General features: G+C 36.0%; 1 protein-coding gene and 1 long non-coding RNA gene across 2 annotated transcripts; one reads left to right on the plus strand and one right to left on the minus strand.

The window, feature by feature from the left end:
- Positions 1 to 17,436: 17,436 nt before the first annotated feature.
- LOC124187807 lies at positions 17,437 to 18,227 on the minus strand. Its single transcript, XM_046579993.1, has 2 exons — positions 17,612 to 18,227; positions 17,437 to 17,558 (listed from the first exon to the last, which is right to left on the minus strand). Exons 1-2 carry the CDS (start codon positions 18,225 to 18,227, stop codon positions 17,437 to 17,439), a joined length of 738 nt encoding a protein of 245 aa, XP_046435949.1.
- A 2,443-nt stretch (positions 18,228 to 20,670) lies between these two features.
- LOC124180783 lies at positions 20,671 to 21,248 on the plus strand. Its single transcript, XR_006870310.1, has 2 exons — positions 20,671 to 20,720; positions 21,089 to 21,248. It is a non-coding gene; the product is annotated as an uncharacterized LOC124180783 (long non-coding RNA).
- Positions 21,249 to 21,463: the final 215 nt, after the last annotated feature.

Consider the following 21,463-nt stretch of genomic DNA (forward strand, 5'->3'; position numbering starts at 1 on the left):
ATGATCCGATTCGATTCGCGACTGATCCGGCTCGAAGGACCAAAAAATGTTTAGAGAGATGGCAAAAAGATATGGATCATCGACGTGGGATCCGCGAATTAGTGATGAGAACGAGTGTGAATGAAACGAAAGTGATGTTGAGATGGAGAGAGATAATGAATGCCGATAAACTAGATTTTTATTGGTTTTGATGAGGCGATACAAACCGTATCGCAAGAGAACGTTACAGAGAGTGAAGATTTTACAGAGCGAGAGAACACATAGATTATACACATACATGATTTCGAGATAGTAGACAATACATGAGATACAGCTGATGGGTTTTGAGTCGCGACACGGGCAAGCGGCGAGATTTGACGCAGAGACGGCAAGTAAACATTGCACGCGAGTGTGCGTACAAGTGCGAGGACGATTTTGAGAGTCGCGAGACACACATTTAACTATTCGATACCTTGCCGAAACACTGAATATTATTGATGGTATATTCACATCGTTACCAGCATAATATGCAACGATTACGAAATGTTGGCTATGTAACTGCAAAATTTTGCCATTTTAGCAGATTTACATCACGTACGTACAACCATTGTTACACTCAAATGGTTGTAGCAATGTTACACGACGGTTGCAAGTACTGATTATGCAACTGTGATATGACAACATTTCAAAACATACACATAACGTGAATTTTACCAATGTTACATTCACATCGTTACAGGTATGATGTGTAACGGTTACGATATATTAGCTATGCAACTGCAACATTTTGCCGTTATAGAATATTCACGTGATGTACTGTAACGTGGCGTTTCAGAGTCGCCCGTCACAAGGGCACACAACCGTTATTATTTCTAGTTTATGCATCCTCAGCAGGGTACTCCAACCGAACTCGATACAAAATAGGCAATAACTACTTTTAACTAATTCTTTCTTTGTAAATTCTGTATTTCGAGCTTCGGCGCACATTAATGAGGTACTTGGACGACAACAATCCCGACCACCGAAGGACCGATATCTACCGTTTCCAGCTCTCGACGACTTCGCCTACCGACAGTCTAATCAGACTATACTGGCTACCTTGGTGCATTTCTTTTGCTACCGGGTTTGCATTCACCCGAACCTTCCGTATCGCCTCGACTGCCGGTGAACAGGAAGATAAAAATCCTCCCGACGGCCAAGGGCACCGCTCCTCAAGGAGGAACCAGCCGCCCGCTCTATCGGATGCCGTAAGGATGGCGAGAAGGGCAGACCGTAGCCTGCCATCTTCCGACTTACCGGCCTGGTGCCGGACCGACCCCAAACCACTACGTCCTGATTGATAAAGCCATCGTTCCGAGGATCGATGCAGCCTTCCTGTCGGCAAGGACTAATCGTGCGGGTCGTGATCCACGGTTTAGCCAACCATCTGACTGCATGATCTCGGGTATAGGCAGCCGGCTACTGCCTGTACAAAAGCCGGTGGAAGCGAACAATGAGGCGTCACTCTCCACTCGGTAATTCTGACGGAGAGGCACTTTGTGTATGCCTCTGTCAAAGAAGTCCCCGATGATAGTGAACCTGGACAGTAAACTGATGCAGCTATTAAATCGTACGAGTTGATGTCAATGACGAAATCGCGAGCAGCACACGACGCCACATCTAGCGGTTATCTTCGGAAACGCATGACCACGCCGTAACTAATATTCGCCTCAGGAGGATGGCGTATTTGCGGTGGGGGTCAACCAACCAATCAAAGGGAAGAAGAATCACCTCACGACAACCGTGAGATCGGCGAGCCGAACTCCGACCTTCGTCTACTCTACGCTTGATCCGCTGAGCGACAGCTCACTTAATCTGTATTCTCTCGATTATTCTGTCGATTTAAGCTACCGATCCTTTTCCTCTCGTTCTATCGTTACCTTATCTACCGTTTCTTCACACCCTCTACCGTTGCACTACTGTTAACTTCATCCTTGTTTCCGTAAATTTCCTGCCGTATTTCTAGTCTTCTACCGTTTTTCTTCAAGTTTTATTTTAATTATCTTTAGTGTTGTGTGCCTGAGAACATCTAATAAGGTAAGGCTTTTGCCTTGTATTGTATCGTTACGAAGTTGCTCATAATTTCTATTCTTTCTTGTGGTATTCATCGACTTTGTGTGAATCATGGTCCACGGATTAGAGTTGCAGTAAGCCGCCGTGTAACTGCATGATTTCAGTATTTAATTATTTTCGTGTCTGAGCGACCTCGTAACTGCCGAATAATTAATTCTTTTGTATTCATGACTTTTCTGATTATTTGTGAATTTCTATTCGTCTGCTTTTGTATTTTCTTTCGTATTTTAAGCCCTATTGGCTTTACGTTTCATTCCATACTTTTTTGTAATAGTAGTGTACCTTATATTTTATTTCTGTTATTGCTTACAATATTGTTATTTATTTTCGTGCCTATTGTACCGTATATCGAGTTCCTTGGAGTATAACTGAGCATAGAATCAGCCTCTCAATATTACCGCACCTTTTTCTATTGCTATTGGCAATTCTATATTATTTTTGCCTATTATTCTTTTCTCTGTATCTTGTTATATTGAGTTGTGCGTATTATTCTTGATTCTTTTGTATTGCGGTGTATTAAGTGTATTTCTTTATTTTGTGAACTTTCCGAAATTCTCACTCTCTCGTGATTTTGTTTTTTATATTCTCTTGAAAGTTATGTTTACATCCGTGATTATTATAAATTATTGATTCTATCGTTTATGAATAATTCTACTGAAAATTATGTAGTCGATCGCTTACGCTACCATTTGTGTGAATTCTTAATGAATGACAATCTTTCGCACGGGTATAATCTATGATGAATTCGTCGTATTATCTGCCGAGCTATCGTTACTTGGTTTGCTACCGATTGAAGTAAAATTCTCACTCTCGTATTTTTTTATTGACAGAATAATACTTTTCGTAGCGTCATTTGCAACTTGAGTAAGATCACGTCGCCCAGTGACGTGTAGTTTCAAGTAAATTCTTGCATCATATCGCTTCTCCCGACCTACGTTAATTTTTCTCGGTTAATTACGGTATCTTGTTTCAAAGCTACCGTTCAATTCTATTCTACCGAAATTTTTGTGAACAACCTCCATATGACGTCATAGATAGGTCACATAGAGATCATCGACTTTTTACATAGATATGACATAAAAATGACTTTATTGATGACTAGTAGTATGTATGACATCATTATGACATAGTGCTGACCTAAAATTTAACTTTTATATGACGTCATGATTGTGACTTAAATATTACGTAAATATTATGTCTTATCCCTATCATATGTGTGACGTCACATCAAAGTCATAAATTTATATATTATTTACGTAAGAAATAAATCATACAATTACATAAATTACAAGTCATATTCTGACGTCAAAAGGATATCATAATACCGTCATATTCTCACGTAAGAAACAACTAATACTTTTACGTAAAATTGATGTACGATGAACGTCATACTTGAGCATCAGCTTCCGGTCATTCTTTTACGTACGAGTGACATAATACTAATGTCACGACGGTATCAGAAAAAACGATTAACGATACTTTTCTATTTATGTTCTATGTTGTATCATGTATTGATTTAATAATTCATAAGTGGAATTTCATATGACATTTCTTAATTTTTACTTTTATATTTAGTGTCCAAATTCAACTTACCGCAAATTCTCTTTAAATGCAAACATTAAATATATTTTTAACATTGAAAATATTAGGATATTGTCATAAATAAAATATATAAACTAATTTCAAAATTAATTATTATATTGTAATAGAGGTACAGTAACAAAATGATCACTATTTATAAATAAAAAATATAAACATTTTGACTTCACAAGGTCTGTTGTAACAGTTTTTAATTTAGGATTGATACTTTTTTTTACCAAATAAATATTCAATTGTTTAGAGTCACAGGGTTTTACAAATAGCGATTCAAATTGAAAAAAATATTCGCCCTTTATTGTTACTTGATCATTGGTATCATTTATGCACTTAATCAATAAAATATTATTATTAGACAATAAACAGCAATTTTCATTTTTTTTTAACTCAAAGTGAAGCCCTTAAACTCTAAAGAATTAATTTTACCATTATCTGATTTTTTAATCACTGGATATGATGGGAAAATATGTTTCTTTAGTGGCAAATCATCTTCTTCATGAACACGGTTAACTACCTGTTCTAAAGGTTTTGGTGCATCCTTAACTTTACTTTTGATGTTTGACATAAAATTTTCAAACTTAAAAGTACTAAAATCATCTAACGGCCCAAATTTTTTGCAATCCTTGGCAAGATGTACTAAATTATGTACATTGTACGATATTGAATTCTGACCGTACAAATTTTTATGCTCATCAACGAACCACCTTAACAATTCATCAGCATGATCGTTATACACTAGGTATCTTTGAGGATCACATAAAATTCTTATAGCAACACTTAGAGCCATAAAGTGATTATAATATCGTGATCTCAATATATTTTTTAATATGATTGGACCTGTGTATAATAAAAACTGACGACATTCTGTGGCCTTCCACTTTGCAACGGTATCTAACAGTCTCGGCTGCCGTGCAAATTCAGATGGAATACAAGTTTTTATGGCTTTTAGCGCTTCATCAACATTTTCTTTTTGATCCTTTGTCAGTCGATGCGCCTTGGAACCATTAGCCAAACGAATTACATATCGTTTTGCTACACCCAAGCATACTAAATGCTGATAATCTAGTGGAATTTGAGATACCATCCCAAAATCTAAATCAAGCAGTAAAGATTCACCCAAGTGATGTTCTTCTTGCAGTTAATTTTTTAATGACTCGTCTGTACGAAGCGGACTATTAATCTCTGGAAAACAAACATAGTTTCCCCATTCTCCTTGTTGGATACATTTGGAACAACCAAAGTACCCACTATGAGATTTGGTTAAAGTTAAATATGCTCTAGCTGGAGCATCACAAATTATAGCACTGAGTCGTACATTTATAGTCCTGTCATTGATTTTCAAACCTTCATTTTGTATATCTTTCATGTCGTCAACGAAAGGATTTATATATACATTAAAATCATTTGGCTTAGAGTGACCGTGGAAAAGTCCCACTAAGAATGGTTCAGTATAAAAGTCATCCTGAATTGCAGCCAGCAAAGGCCAAAATTGACTGCTAGACGACTTACTGAAAGACATCCCATCACAATTCAGTTGAATCAAAATAGTTGTAGGGCAAACATCATAGTATTTATTCAGTGAGCGAATTATCCATGGGCGATTTCAAAATGGAAATGAGAACCCCCATTGCCATGAATAATCTTTCCTGTCATATCACGAGGAGTTTTCATCAAAGTACGAACGTCTTTCTTCAGTTCATTTTGGTGTCCGTGGTTACGAAAAATACTTATTAATTTATTAGCAGCTTGTTGCGAAATACTATTTTCAGATAACCAAAACCGCAAATCTTCAGACAATGTAGTCGATGAAGCAGACCCAGTTTCTTTATGAAACTGTACATTTTCTAAAGTTTTCGGCCGTTCAATTTTATCACTTTCTGTGATTTGCTCCATTTGTTTATTCAAATCGTAACTAGATTGGTCACTATTTTGGTCATGAATCTCAAGGTCATTTTCAACATCATCTCGTGAATCATCAGATGTTGCCACTGAAACACTATGTAAGATCTGTGATGATTGAATTTCCTCTGTTGTACTTTGTGCATCTTGAATGTTTTTTGCAGTCTGAATTTCCTCTTGAATAAGGTGATTGATTCTTCGTTTCGTCATAAATCGTATTGGCTTGTTAGGCATTTTCAATTATATTCAAAATAATGCGTGAGATGAATATCGTCTGAAATAGAGAAAATAAATTTTTTTTATGACATTGAAGGAAGTAGAGTTAATGTCAGACAATAGAAACAAATTTTTTTAATTTGAAAAATTATATCGATAATTTGTTTATTCTTTCTCATATGTTAAAGTGAAAAAAAAATTTTTTTTAATTATATATTTATTTAAATAAAATCTGAATATTGTCAGATGTCTGCTTATTTTACTTGAAATACTAGTCAGTTTTCTATTGTTATTTTTTAACGTCGATCATCTTTCAAATCAACATACAGACATAAAAACTTTGAAGGATTTTGATAACATGCAATTAAATATAAAAGTCAAGATCTTTTTCGATTTTCATATAAATGAATACACTAATTTCACAAACAATTTAAATCAAATATTCATTATGAACACTATTATTTATAAGCAATAAATTAAAATTTTAATGTAATGTATGTATATAAATGTAAACATAAACTATATGTGATTATGAAGGCTCCTTTAGATTTTTTTTGTGCTTAGTTGTTAGGCAGCCATTTTGCGCAATTAACCGCGTAATTTAACAGTGAAAAAACTTTTTTAATCTTTTATAAATATAACTCACTAATAACATCATTACAATTAATTACTATCATAATACTTTGTAATAAAAAATTATTTCTATAGAAGTTTTTATTTAAAATTCGCAGGCACACAATAGGAAAATAAATAAATAAATTTGTGGATATATAAAAAGCGCAGGCCGCGCATTGCGCAGTAATATTGACCTCCCTTCTACTTACTGTTAGCCCACGGCGTGGGCCTCATGCTGATAAATAAAGTGGCGGTGCATTTAGTCCTTGGTCTGCATAAATTTTATAAACAGTGATAAAAAGTGATTATTTTTCAAAAACAAAGTTAATTATACTTGAAGAAAAAAAAAAATTTTTAAAGATGAGCAAGATGTAAGTATATACTAATACACAACGTTTATCATCAACAGTTACAATAAAGCAAAACCTAACCTAAAATTTTGATAATATTCTTTTAAAACTATTAATTTATTATTTTCAATTTTTAGTACAAGTATAAAGACAACAAAGGATTACGCTGTCGTATCATTCGTCAAATTTGATACGTATTCAGAAATACCCACGAATTGGCTTTTGTACAATGAAAAGTTCAAAGATAAGATTGCATGTTGGTGGCCGAAGAAAGGGACAAAAAATATTGCCCAAAAGATTAAGAACAGAGAAACACCACCTAAGGACTGGCCAGTTTACGAGATACAAATTTTGAGATATTGCAGTAAGTATTAAAATTATTAATTATACTGAAAGCAACAGATATCTACATCTGTATTTTTTTTTAATTGTTTACTGATGAAAAAAAAAGTCAGATTTCTGTTAGCCTCCGCGTTAATTGTTGAACTTTGCAATTTATTTATTTACATTTTAAATTCTAAAATTGAATAATTAATCTTATAATTATCTGATTAATTAATAAAATTTTTAATTAGTTTGAAACTCAAAAACCTATACATAATTTTTATGATGATCATAGGTACTTTGGAAAGCGCAAGAAAAGCAGCTGAAGACTCGCAGTATGACTCTCAAATATCATCAGCGCCGGAGCCTCGCGGACGGGGACACAGAAAAAGGAAAGTCACTTCGCCGGTTCGAGATGTTTTAAAAATAAATGGCAAAAAAAATAAAATTTATTCCAGTAGTTCCGATGATGACGATAGCCCGGGTAAAAATTTTCAATACATTAAATAATTGGTGCTTCTTTATTTAAAAACTATTGCACATAAATGCATTGTATGTATTGACGTTCACGAATATAAATGGTGTAATTCTATTTTTTAGTTCCTGCATTGCCTCAACTTCCCCAAAACTCCCCATCAAAGAGCTCCAGTTACTTAAAAAGAAATAATCAAGAAGACTCTAGTTCGCAAAGCTCCCATGAAGTTCATGACGATGATTCAGACGGCTCGCTTACTAGGAGTATGGATCGTGCGAAGGCACTTTTAAACAATCACAAATCAAAACAGGACGAACCAGGAGCAACAGCTTCAGGAAGTAACGGCGTTAGCGATAAGAACTCAGATGTGCAAGTCAAACACGAGCTCAGAGTTTTTGGAGGTAATATTATCATTTGAATCTTTACTAGCTGTCTACTAACCCTGATTAAAAAAAAATATTGAGACAAAGAAAAAAGTATTGAAAAGTATTGGTTTTCTTGTCAATCCAATAGTTTTCAATTCAATACTTTTTTCTTTGTTTCAATACTTTTTTTATATTCAGGGAAGTGAATGGATGATTAAAATGATGAAATTGTTTTATTTTTACGGCATTATTATTATTATTATTATTATTATTATTTTGATTTCAGTAAAATTAGATACTTGTGTTTTTTTACTGGGTAAACTACTAACAGAAGTAAAGGACTTGAAGCGAAGGAATGTTCTTAACAACAATGGGAATTCTAGTTTGGACTCTGCTATTTCTGCTGAAGTAGAATCCCATTTGAAACTTGATACTCAAGAAAGGGTGGCAGCCTTTGAAGTACGACTAAAATCTTGCAAGACGTTCGAAGATGAATTCGTGAGTTATTTATAATTACATTCAACAATTAGGTTGAAAAATTTCAATCTCAACATTTGAAAAATTTTCATACTTTTGCGACTTTATCTTCTTTTTGATCATTAAAAATTGAATTTATAATCCACATAAATTGTTTCGCAGTACATATGCACTCATTTTTTAAACTTCATTGAACATAAAATTTTATAAAGGTAAACATTTTTGAAAAACTGTCATTTAAAATATTCATTCTCAATTGCATGCCTTAAGCGCGAATGCGCGTAAGCATATTTCTGGGGCCTGAAAATCAAATTTTCTATTTCTTTTATTATAAAATTACTTTAATTGATGAAAATACTGACTGCTGCAAGATAATAATCTGATTATATAAATTTCAAGAAAAACATACATATTTTAATTAATACATTAAATTTAAATTTTTATGGCTTTCCAAATTGATACTGATTTAATAACTGACAATCCGTTAAAAAAAAAAATAGCTTTAATTAGAATAATTAACGACTAAAAAAATAATTTGAAGGATTGATTTAATAATTTTACTGAAACTTAAAAATTTTTCCATTGTAATAATTAATCATCATATAATCTGAAAATTTTAAATATTTTTTTTCCCATATCCTATTCAAGAACGAAAAATAAATCAAAAAAAACTTTTTTCAATATTTTATGGTCAAGAATAGGTATTGCTGCAATTTTAACGTTTGTATATTTCAACATGAACATTATTCATCATTTTTTGTACAAAAATATATTCTCTAATATTTTAAAAACCCACGATGCTGAAATTGACAGATATTTGAGAATTTCTTAAATTAATAAAAAAATCAACTATTAAAAAAGTTCCATTAATTAATATTGATAAAAAAAAATATAGAAACAAATGTTTAAAAATATTTTTTGAGTGATATATTACTACATTAATAAGTACGGGAAATTGACAAATTTTTGTTGATATATAATCTCATTTTTGTAACTATTGGTCATTTTCTTTTTATTACATTATCGCGTACTAAATTTTTATCTAGGTTCGGAAAGTCAAACAAATTGGAGGAGCTAATGGTAAAGATTTCACTGAAAGGGCATTAGCTTTTATATTTTCTGACAAATTTGTAAAGGAAAACACCTGGGAAGGTAAAATAACCAAGTACAAAGTGAACGCATTGAAAGTGATTGACATTTGTGAAAGTAAGAAATGATTTTAATCTACAAATTTTAACAACAAAGCTGCAAAATATTTATACAACAATTATATTTCAGAAGTTATTCTTGAAAAGTTTCCGACGTGGGACAAAGCTGAATTCGGCAAAGCCAGAACCAATTGGTTTAGGCTTGGCAATCAAAGAGCAGGAGAACAAGCGAAACAGGTCATCAAAAAAACTATACTGATGGATAAAAAAATTCAGAGCAAATAATGCGTAAATTAAAAAAATTCACGCAAATATTCATATTTTATATCATTTATGTGTTGTCTTATGATCTAAAAAATGAAAAATGACAATTACCGACAGATTCGAAAAAAAATGACGTGCATTGACTGCACGAAAATCTGTAATTGTCATTGTCACCTTTTGGATTTTTTTATTATTATTTAAAGAAAAAAGAGATTATAATAATTACCAAATTTTATCGGAATAAGTCAAAGTTTAAGTTGCGCAATCTCATTTATAAAATTGAGATTCGTGAGCTAGTTTGCAATTCAAAAAGTGAAAATGAACAAATACTATCTGGATTAACAATAGGTATCAATGTTTAATAACTATGTTAGAATGTGTAATTGTCATTTTCACTTTTTGAATCTTTTTCATTATTATTTAAAAAAAAAGACTTATAATTAAAAAATTATATTATGACAAGTTGTAAGCTGCGCAATACTATTTGATAGTTTTAATGTTTATCCGCTAGTTTTTAACTTAAAAAGTGAACATAGATAATTACAGACTCAGATTCCAAAAAAATGATGTGCGTTGGCTAAACGAAAATCTGTAATTCTCATTTTCACCTTTTGGATTTTTTTTTATTATCATTTCAAGAAAAAGGAGATTATAATAATCACCAAATTTTATCGGAATAAGTCAAAGTTCAAGTTGCCCAATCTCATTTATAAAATTGAGATTCGTGAGCTAGTTTGCAATTTAAAAAGTGAAAATGAACAATTACCATCTGGATTAACAATAGGTATCAATGTTTATTAACTATATTAGAATGCGTAATTGTCATTTTCACTTTTTGAATCGTTTTCATTATTATTTGAAAAAAAGACTATAATAATTAAAAAATTTTATTATGATAAGTTGTAAGTTGCGCAATACTATTTGATAATTTAAATGTTTTTTCGCTAGTCTTTAACTCAAAAAGTGAACATAGATAATTGCAGACTTTGATTACAATAAGTATTAAAGTGCATTGACTGCATTAGAATCTGTAATCGTCATTTTCACTCTTTAGGTTTTTTCTAGTATTAAAAAAATCATTGATAGTTATTATTATTATTGTCAATTAATATAAGTAGATTTTGTGAGCGCAATACTATTCTGAAATTTAAGCTTCGTCTGTTTAATTATACTCAGAAAGAAAAGACAATTTCAAATTCTTTAATTACATGCATCGAACTACAACGTAATTACATTACAGGCCTGTAATTGTATTTTTTACTGTTATCATTTTCGTTAAATGATAAAAGAAAGATTGATAATTCTTATTTGTCAACATTCAAACTTGAATTATTAAAAAAGTGCAGAACTACCAAAAATAAAGATAATAAATTATTTTTTCATTTCGAGTTAAACAGGTGGTTGAATTTTTTAACTTATATTTTTTACAACTACAAATTATTAGTAATTTTTCCAATAATGTGAATTATTTCTTATGTCAGTTGAATATCACATTATTGTAAGCATTCTCAAATACTTTTTATCACTATGACATCAGAGTTATGTCATCGAGACGTCAGGTAAGTTATAATCATGTCAGCCAGACGTCACAATTTTGTAAGCAACTTTACATCACTATTTTACCTCAAATTTAAGTCATCTTGACGTCAGCTAAATAACAAGTACGTCAGCTGGACGTCACATTTTTGTAAGCTTCCGGTACCGACTTTACTTTTCTATGACATCAGAGTTATGTCATTTTGACGTCAGTTAAGTCATAATGAAGTCAATTGGAGGTCATATTCACGTCATTTATCTTACGTAAGAATCTGACGTCAGGAAGTGGGAAATTATGAGTCATATGTGACTCATATATGACTCACATTTTACGTAAATCATGATGTGACATGACGTCATTCTGACATCAGTTTGACATAATTGTGTTCACTGGGTAGCGGAACAGGTGGAATTGAAATATCTGGCAAAATCGACCACCGCCAACTTCACCCGAGTCCAGGTAGCGGTATACGACATGTCATTGACGATTCTGCGCGATGAGTTTCGTTGGACTGACATTCTCTGTTTTCAGCTAGGCGAGCAACAAGATTAGTAGTTTGAAAATATCTGCATTGAGAGAAGCGAAACAAAAACGTCCGCATCGAAATTATCAATGATAACTAACACGAAAACAGCATGACGGGAGGTTAACAAGCATTTTGTTATCATCGGTTGCCAGTGACAACCGTTGTAGCGCGGAGGTTAGCGAACGTTCGCGCGTGGCCGATCCGGCCGATCAAGATCCCGCTATTACCGTTTGCCGACGCGGCGACGACGAGATGATGTAGCGCAAAAATTGCAATTCTTTCGAAAATGATCTTCGAATCAACCCGATTCTGTCAAAGTGCAGCCTTATTGACAAAGGCTTATCACTCTTATTATACACAAAAATGATTTTAAAAAACGAACAGAACCCATCCGAATTTTGACAGTGTATTGCTTGTTCATCGCAAAATTTTAGGTCAGTTTATTTATATTCTGGAGAACGATGCGTGAAAATTGGTTAATTCTGACATCGTGTATTTACTTTCGTACGTCGAATATTTCCGCGGCAACAAAGCACGTGGGTGGCCGACTTTTCTGTGATTCTAGTAGTAACAATGAGGACAATATTGCCACGAGCCAGCGTTATTTTCACGCAATGATCAAACCGGGGACAGTAAACTACGGTTCGAAACTATTTTCGAGGAAAATATGCCGTTGCATTTTGGAATTTCGTTAATTGTCCGACAAATTGATACGTAATGTTATTGTCAATGACAATAACTAGCAAAATAATATTGAGTTTGTAAACCAATGCAGAGATTTGATACTTAATTCTATACAATCCCTTACGGATATGGTAATACAAATGTTTGATTAGTCTTTACATGTGCAATGAAATATTTTGTTTCAAAATATGTACAATGCGTAAATTCGGGAATCCGTCATTTTCTGGGATTGCGCATAGTATCGCACAACAGAATTATGCACCTATGATACTCTTCGTATGTTAATCCGTCCTCCTCGCCGAAAATTTTTTCAACGAATGTTGAAATTCACAGGGACGCGGGCATAATATTTGCAATGTTGCCCCCGACATTTCATACATTAAATAATGCGTAATTACTTTTCACTGCGTGATAAACATTCTCCGGCATTGCTTCGTGTTTGCCTTTCCCGGTTGGACTCATCTCTGTCAAACTATCGTTGTCTTAGATAATTTTGAAGAATGCTCGATTCGTTTTTTTCCGACTCTTGTACTTAATCTCTGTGACGGCGGCCATTTGCACATTGTCAACCCACACGTCGTACCCTATGATTAACCGTACTTGATGACAATCTAAAAATGATAATTATCTTATCAAAATTAGTAACAATTCAGTGTAAAAGTATTACCAACAGATCGTGTTCCGCTACTCGGTACTGTTACTTTCAGGACAGTTTGAAAAGTGTTGCATGAACTCGTTTCATTAACGCATTCATTCGTTTCTTTGTTTTAATTGCGACTATAGTCGCAGTTTCATAATGTAGCTACACAACATCTTGTTGGAGACATTGAATTTATGAATTATTTACAGAAAATTGAATGCATTATGAAACGGACGCAGCATTATTGTGAATGGTGTATTTTTTCTCATATCACTAGTGCACCACCTCGACATACAAGTTAAAATTTCTGAATTGACGTAATCTGAGATACTGTATTCGTGCGTGTACATATAATTATTTTTAATTATTCAATTTATTTATTGATTTCTTTATTGATTTACTTATTGATTTATCTACTTATTTATTTAATCATTTATTCATTCGTTGATTCATTCATTGATTGATTCATTTATTTATTCATTCAATCATTCATTTATTTATTCATTTAATCATTTATTTATTTATTCATTTATTCATTTAATTTTTTTTCTTTTCCTTTGCGTATTGCCAAATCGGTGGGAAAATCCTTTATGGACCACCCTAGGTAGGGTACCGTCACTCCCAGGAGTGTGGGACTCGCCTTACGGAATACCCACTAAAACCACCACCAAAAACCGTTCCTTGCTGTCGTCCACACCCCACGGAACTGTCGTCGTACCTGTTTTTGGGAATCAAATATCACGATTAAAACAATACGAGGCAAATATTTTAATAAAATTAAATCTAACAAACGGATGTAAGCCAGACTTTTCACCATTTTCGTGACACCATACTCGCATTACAGAAACGCTGAAACTCAGGTTTAATTGCAATAAGATTCATTAGAGTTTAGTAATATTCATTACGAGCCTTTAGTAAAAAGAAACTTATCTTGCGTTTCATTTCTGGTCTCGTTCTGTGTTATCGTCCGCGAAAAGCCATTCCTTGCTGTCGTCCACACCACACGGAACTGTCGTCGCATCTGTTTTTGAGAATCACATATGAGGATTAGAAAAATACGAGGCACATATTTTGATAAAATTAGATTTAACATTTTTGAAACTACAGATGCAGTTCAACGTGCATCAAAATCAAACGAATGTGCACTGGACTTTCTACGATTTTCGTGACACCATTCTCGCATCACAGAAACGCTGAAGCTCAAATTTATTCGCAGTAAGAATCAATCATTATAGTTTTGTAGTGTTTAATATTAGCGTTCAATAAAAAGAAACTTGTCTTGCGTTTCGCGTCTAATTTGGCCAGCTCTTCGTGTCCGCCGACAGCCATACCTTGCTTATCCTCGAGACCCCACGGGCCGATCGTCTTACCTATTTTCAACATTAAACAGCAAAATAAGAAAAATACGAGGTGCCTTTTTGATGATACCGATTCCTATGTTATTCAAACATCAGATACAATTTTGTGTGCGGTAGCAAAGAAAAAGAGTTTTGACGTCCCACCACTTCTGTTATATTATATAATTATTTTCACACATCTGAGGATTTTTTTTTTTAGCCCTCTAAATAGCAATAATACTAATTCATGACAGTTTCGCGTCGTCAATCATTAAAGATTTGTAAAAAGAATCACATCTCACATTTTATTCCTGCTTCCGTTGCCTGAGGAGAAGCTCGATGTGCCCTCCGTTCTGCTGGACAGTGAGTGCAAGCCGTTTCCCGATCGACCCTCGAACCTGTTGCATTACCCTAACAGGAATAGCGGCACACGCTTCGGCGATGCGGTGGCGCATGTCGTGTTTCGTTGTGGAGGCCCGTTCATAGACGATTTCCTTGATTCTACTCCAGAACCAGAAATCACAGACGGTAAGATCTGATGAGCGCGCTGGCCACCTAACCGGACCTCTCGTACCGATCCAGCGCTCCGGGAACATAGCGTCCAGGATTGCCTTGTTCGCGTTACTGTTGTGGGCAGGGGCCCCGTCCTGCTGCCACCAAACCTGGTCCATACGGATGGGGTTTTCGTCCATCAGGCGGGGGAGTTCCTCGGTGAGTACGGTCTTGTACTTGGGAGACGTCAGATTTCTGTCGAGGAAAATGGGCCCGAGGATCCTGTCCTGCGTACTCCAACCCAGACGTGGAGCTTCCAACGGTGCTGGTTGACCTGTTCGACGATCCAGTGTGGGTTTTCCGGAGCCCATCAACGACGGTTCTGCTTGTTGACGAGCTCGAGGTTCGTGAACAGCGCTTGGTCCGTGAAGCACACGGTCCCGAAGAAATCGGGATCCTCCTGCAGACGCTCCAGTCCCCAGCGACAGTATGTCAGTCTTCGTTCGGCATCACCTGGGCACAGCTTTCGCACCGGCTGGTACTTGAACGGACGGTTTAGCTCACGTGCGATTTTTCTGACAGACTCTCAAGGAACCTCTGTAGGGAATTAATTACTTCTTTTAGAAAGCACGAAGAGACAATTATCGCATTGACCTCTAAATATACATTGAATTCGTGTCCAGAATTGTCTCGTCTCTAATAAATCTCACCCAACAGAACGAGGTACGACTTGGTAATAAAATTTCGCATCAAACCGACGGGGAAACATCTCGTTGAACTGATGAGTTACTGAATTTTCGGCTTAATTACAATTCACCTGAATGAATGTGAAATAACTTGATTAATGACAATTAACTGACGCACCAAATTTAACTGAAATATTGAGAATTAATTGAGACACAACTTAATTACGGAAAATTAAAAATCAAGTATATTCGAATTACTTTGGGTTCATGCCAGAATTATATGTTTACAGAGAGTAAAAATTGAATAAAAATGTGAAATCAAGTAGAGTTAAGAAAAGTAATTTGAATGAATTGGAAATGCGATAGAATGAATTGAAAACTTTTCAACCTCACTTGAATGAGCGTGAATTATCAAGAATTGAAATTTATGAATTGAAACGAATCAAGTTGAATTATATGAATCCACCTCACTTAGAAGAATTTATTTCAAATAAGAAAATTGAGTTAAACTACAATAATTTATTCAGATTAATTCAACTCAAACAATTACCGTGTCACTCAAATCTCGAATTATTTCCCCCTTGCATGAAACGAACAGTTCGGGTTTCCCGCGCACCATTGATTTCAATGTGAATAACTAAAATACGGTTGATTCCAGTCAGTTGGAAATTTCTGGAAACGCCGGAAGCAATATTTCAAAAATCAATTAATCACGGGGTCGATCCGAAATTGATGAAAACACGAAATTGAATCTTTTAGTGTTCTCACAGATCTTTTAAAAGGTTTCGTATACTTCACCCAGAAGCGGATACGCGGAAAAATGTTGCACAGCAATTGGTAATTGTATAGACACTAACCAATAATACTGAGTGTTGAAATCAGCGAATTTGGCACGGAATGCCCCATACCTACATCTCAGAATAAATTGATTTGAGAAAAAATATAACGATCAAAAAGAAACGTACGCAGTGTCCTCGCGAGGCGTCTGAGGCTCTGTCTTCCGTTTTCACAGACGGCGTGTTCCACCGCTGCTCGGACAGGGCCATCCCGCACCGGCTTGATGTGCTGCTCTCGTGCCCACTTCAGCACGCCGTGCTCCTGCTCCGTTGCCGCCAGCCTAGAGATGAAGTTTCGCATACTCGAATCACACATTGTTGCAAAGTTTCACAAGCACCGGGTTCTAACAGGAAAAAAAATTGACGTGGCCGACAGTTATGTCGCATAAAAGTTTAAAATATATTATTTAGGGCAATGCGCGCAAGCTGCATAGAGTTCTGATGCAAATTAACACGATTATGCAATTCAGAAAATTATTTCATTGCGAACATCGTACCTTCGAAAGGACTGCCTTGACGGTGGCTGCCCGTCCCCCGGGAATCGCTCTCGGTACATCCTCGCCGATCCTGTAAATTTGTTCCCAATTGTCGTAATTAAAACAAAGAAACGAATGAATGCGTTAATGAAACGAGTTCATGCAACACTTTTCAAACTGTCCTGAAAGTAACAGCACCGAGTAGCGGAAAACGATCTGTTGGTAATACTTTTACACTGAATTGCTACTAATTTTGATAAGATAATTATCATTTTTAGATTGTCATCAAGTACGGTTAATCATAGGGTACGACGTGTGGGTTGACAATGTGCAAATGGCCGCCGTCACAGAGATTAAGTACAAGAGTCGGAAAAAAACGAACCGAGCATTCTTCAAAATTATCTAAGCGAGTAAATGATTCCAATCTTCGTCGAGTGACACAACTGCCAACTCTTTTGGTGTTAAACCAGGATCCGGTCTTCTGAATCCTTGAACATCGACTATAAACTCCATCGTGAAAAATACTGAATCGATTGTCACAACCTTCAAGGTTTTTATACCAATTTCCTTACCCCACCACCCAGCGGATTGTATTCAATTATACGATCTTGTAAAATCGGGCAGTAGGCAGATGTACCGCCTGGAAAGTTATTTTCAGCCTCAAATTCAATACAAATATCTACTGGCCCAAATTTCAGAGCCTTGTTTTGTTTCGAACAGTCGATGAAAATCAAAGGTTTGTACTGTAGAAACTCGGTCTTCGTCAACAGAGGCTCTGGTTCTTTGCCGTAATAGGTGGCTTGAAAGTTTGCATGCATCTCGTACAGTAATGCAAATCGATTGTGACTCATGTCCAAGTTCAGGTTACCGTACGGATAATACTTGGAATTAAAAGAGAGTTTGACGTCAGTAATGTTACAGTGATCAAGATGACTGGCATTTTTGCCGGCTTTGATTTTTCGATTCGTTTGAAGACCGAGCATGAAGAATCGCGGTTTTTCCAAATGGGTGGACGTTTTCACAGTCCAAACGTGTTTCGTGGTTGCCGGTAGCAAAGGATATTTGTACAACTCCCAATTGCGGAAACTCATGGAGACAGGTGTATCTTTCTCAATGAAATTCAACAGTGCGATTTTTCGTTGATCCGAGACCTTCACATAAGGTACTAACCATTTCACCAAATTGATCACCATTTTAAATTCTTCGTCTTGATTTTGAGCGATGGCATTTAAATCAGTTTTTGATCTTGTAAGAATCAGCTGGTGTTTTGCGTTACGATGATCTTGCGATAGTCTTCAGCGAAGCCCAATATCATGCTCAAGGGAATAACTATATCAAAGTTGCCACCGGCATTAGTTAATTTTTTCGTCTCCTGAACATCGAGCCATCCAGCATTTTCCATGAGCCAACTTTGACCAGGGTTGAGCGAAGCGAAACCTTTCGGCAGGCTGGTCAGACGAACGTTTTTACATTTATCAATCTCTACTGCGTTTAGTTCGTACCGTCTATCTTCGAACAAATGGCAGATGGCGTTACTGACTAAAGTTGTAATCGCTGCTGCAGTGCCGTCCGATTTAAGCAGTTTTCCAAAGATATGCAGCGAACTCTTGCTCGGTAACACGCATAAATCCTAATGCTGAACGGTGAATCGAATCCCATCGCTGTTGTTGAAAGTTGACGATGCGTACGGTTTGTGTGCGTGTATTTCTTAGTGGGCGATTGATTCGTCAAAGACGACAGATGTTTGAATGCTCAAGATTTCCTCCTCCATAGTACGCAGCAGGCAATGAAACAGCAAAATCGCAGTTTTATCTGTCGGAAATATCTTTTCCAGAAGGGGTCAGCTTGAGACCCAGAGCTATCAGGAACTTCACGTTTCGACGTGTTGTCGGTTCGGGAATCGATCGATGACTGACTTGATCGGGACATGCTGACTGACTAATATACCTCTTTTTGGACAGTCTATTATATACAATACCTATCTTTTATTGCGATGTAATATGCAGTATTACAGTTATAACTTCTCCGCGAAAACTAACCAGGTCTCCGTCTCAATCGACTAACCGGAGCTGTATGTGATCTATGGGCTTGACAATGATCGGGAGGTAAATGACTTGCGACGGCACTTCCACGATCTTGAATCCCGGCGGAACAATAGGGAAAATTTCGTGAATAGTATGCACTTTGCCCTCGTTGCCGTAGGCACCCGTTGTAATGTTGGATTCGACTCGCAACGCGTCGACCTTGAGAATAGCTACAGGCATATCCGAATGGTGAGCTTGATCAGCTGCCAATACGCGCGGTGTAAATCCGAGAAGCTGATCAATAGAATCGTCGGGTTCTAAATTTACGATATGGTTACATTTTATTTTGCTGCACAACGTATTGTTGTTAGGCTTTATGCTGAGTTTAGTGTGAGTATTTTTGAACGTGTCTTGAACATACTTTTCAATATATCTAATTTCGTAGCTGCCAGTGGATGCAGTGACTACCTTATCGGCTACGTATATTTTATTGTGACCGACATCAACGTTGGGAATGGAATTGAAGGTTAACAGTTCAACGAGACCGAAAACATAATGTTTGTTTAAAGCAAACTCGTTCGTAGGAAAATATTGCGCTCCAAGAATCGAAGACGTTCCCGATATCGTTAGCGTAAACGAATCATCCATGACTGCAAGTGCTGGACTGACGTTATTGAATTACGTGTCATGTTTATATGTATAGGTCATCGCTGTGAAATTTCAGACACAAGTGTTCGCAATCGAATGAACCGTAAGCCTGATACCTTTCATCGTTGTACTCAACGCTACCAACGCCGAGATATTTCAGGAGATCTAACGGAGGTAGAAGATGACCGAAACTGTCTAAGTAAACTACATCGTTGCCGCGTTTCTTATATGCAACCCAGTATATCCCAAGCCATCTTTATCGTCGAGATTGACTACAGTGGTCTCGTTCTTACGCGGTCCGGTTTTGGGCATTTCGTTGCGCATAAAGACACCTCGGAAGTATGGACTTTTCATGATTTTTGCATACTTTAGCAAATTCCAGTTAATCAACGCTCGGCGTGGTAGCTTCACACCCAGTTTTCTGAAAGATGAAGACCGAAATCCTCTTTATAAGGTTTGAGATAGAGACCTTTACCTAAGGCGATAGCTTTTATCGTTTTGTTATGTCGTTTGCTTTCCTCCAATTCTCCTTCAGCCGCGTTCGCATCGTTTACAGCCTTTGCTATACCCGCAGTACCCCCCGCTAACGCACCAGTAGCGCTGAGACCGGCAAAAATAGGTATGAGAAAAAGTAGAAAACCGCCAACTTTTGAGGGTACCGGTAGAACGCGTGGTGATCGGACATAATGTTAACAGCCTTCTTTCTCCACAGCTTCTCGAGCACTTTTGAGTGCAGACTTAAGGGGGGAGCCTGCTTTAGGGGCTTCAAAAAATCGATATATTTTTTTTTGCATAAATATCTTCCCAAACTATCCAATAATGTGTCCCTAAAATTTCAGACGCAAATTCGAAATGTTTTTGGAGTTACAGAAGAAATAGTGAGCAAGCATCGGGCAGGTATACGAGCGGTTTTTTAAAGTTTTCAACCAGTTTTTTGAAGTTTTCAACCAGTTTTTTGAAGAGTCAGAAGGGCAACTCTATGGACCTGAAATCGCTGATTAGCATATAAATGCGGTAAGATCAAGAAAATTACGATTTTTTATGTACGAAATCTTTGACGCACGATTTCTCCGTTTTTCTTTTTCACGCTTTTTCCTCATTGGCGGGAAAGATAGGGAAAAAACTAAATGTCCTATCGAAACGAGACAAATTGCATTGTACTCGGGATGAAATTCTCTTCTAGTTGAACCTAAAAAACCTTAAGAAAGTTAATATCAACCCACTTTTCAAACAATCTAAAATGAATTCTTTTTCCAAGAAGAATGAAATTTTTTTTAATTTGCGAAAAATTGTTGAATTTTTCATTTTTTGTGGAATTTTCTTGGTTTAACTAGAAACTATACGATTGAGAAGTGAAAATTTTTTTGGTTTCTTTGTTTCAGATGGAAATTGCGACCTGCACCTTTCCCGCCGCACGACAAATGCATACTCGAGACGCCTCGGTGAAATGCTTGTACCAGGCATAATATGACATGTATCCTAATGAAAAAATTCGAGAAGACTGTTGAAATACATATCAATAAACTCTGAAAGTTTCGTTTTGATCGGATATTTCTTTCCTCCCCAAAAAAATCCTCGAAAAAACCGATTTTTTGAAGCCTCTGAAGCAGGCTCCCCCCTTAATGCTTGTTTTCGCATCGTAGCTCCGAATCATAAACTGTTTTGTCGCTCGTACGATTTTGTTCAAGTAAACGTTTTTTGGTTTTCGACACCCCATGCCTAACTTTGTTTTCACCTTCATCGTGTAAGCTACAGCC

This window comes from Neodiprion fabricii, chromosome 1, assembly GCF_021155785.1.
Source record: "Neodiprion fabricii isolate iyNeoFabr1 chromosome 1, iyNeoFabr1.1, whole genome shotgun sequence".
Taxonomy (NCBI): Eukaryota; Metazoa; Arthropoda; class Insecta; order Hymenoptera; family Diprionidae; genus Neodiprion; species Neodiprion fabricii.

Coding starts and splice junctions, on each gene's coding strand:
- LOC124187807 (XM_046579993.1), bottom strand. CDS start 18,227: ATGGTGATCAATTTGGTGAAATGGTTAGTACCTTATGTGAAGGTCTCG. Junction 17,559..17,611: donor TGAATACAATCCGCTGGGTG/GTGGGGTAAGGA, acceptor CAATCGATTCAG/TATTTTTCACGATGGAGTTT.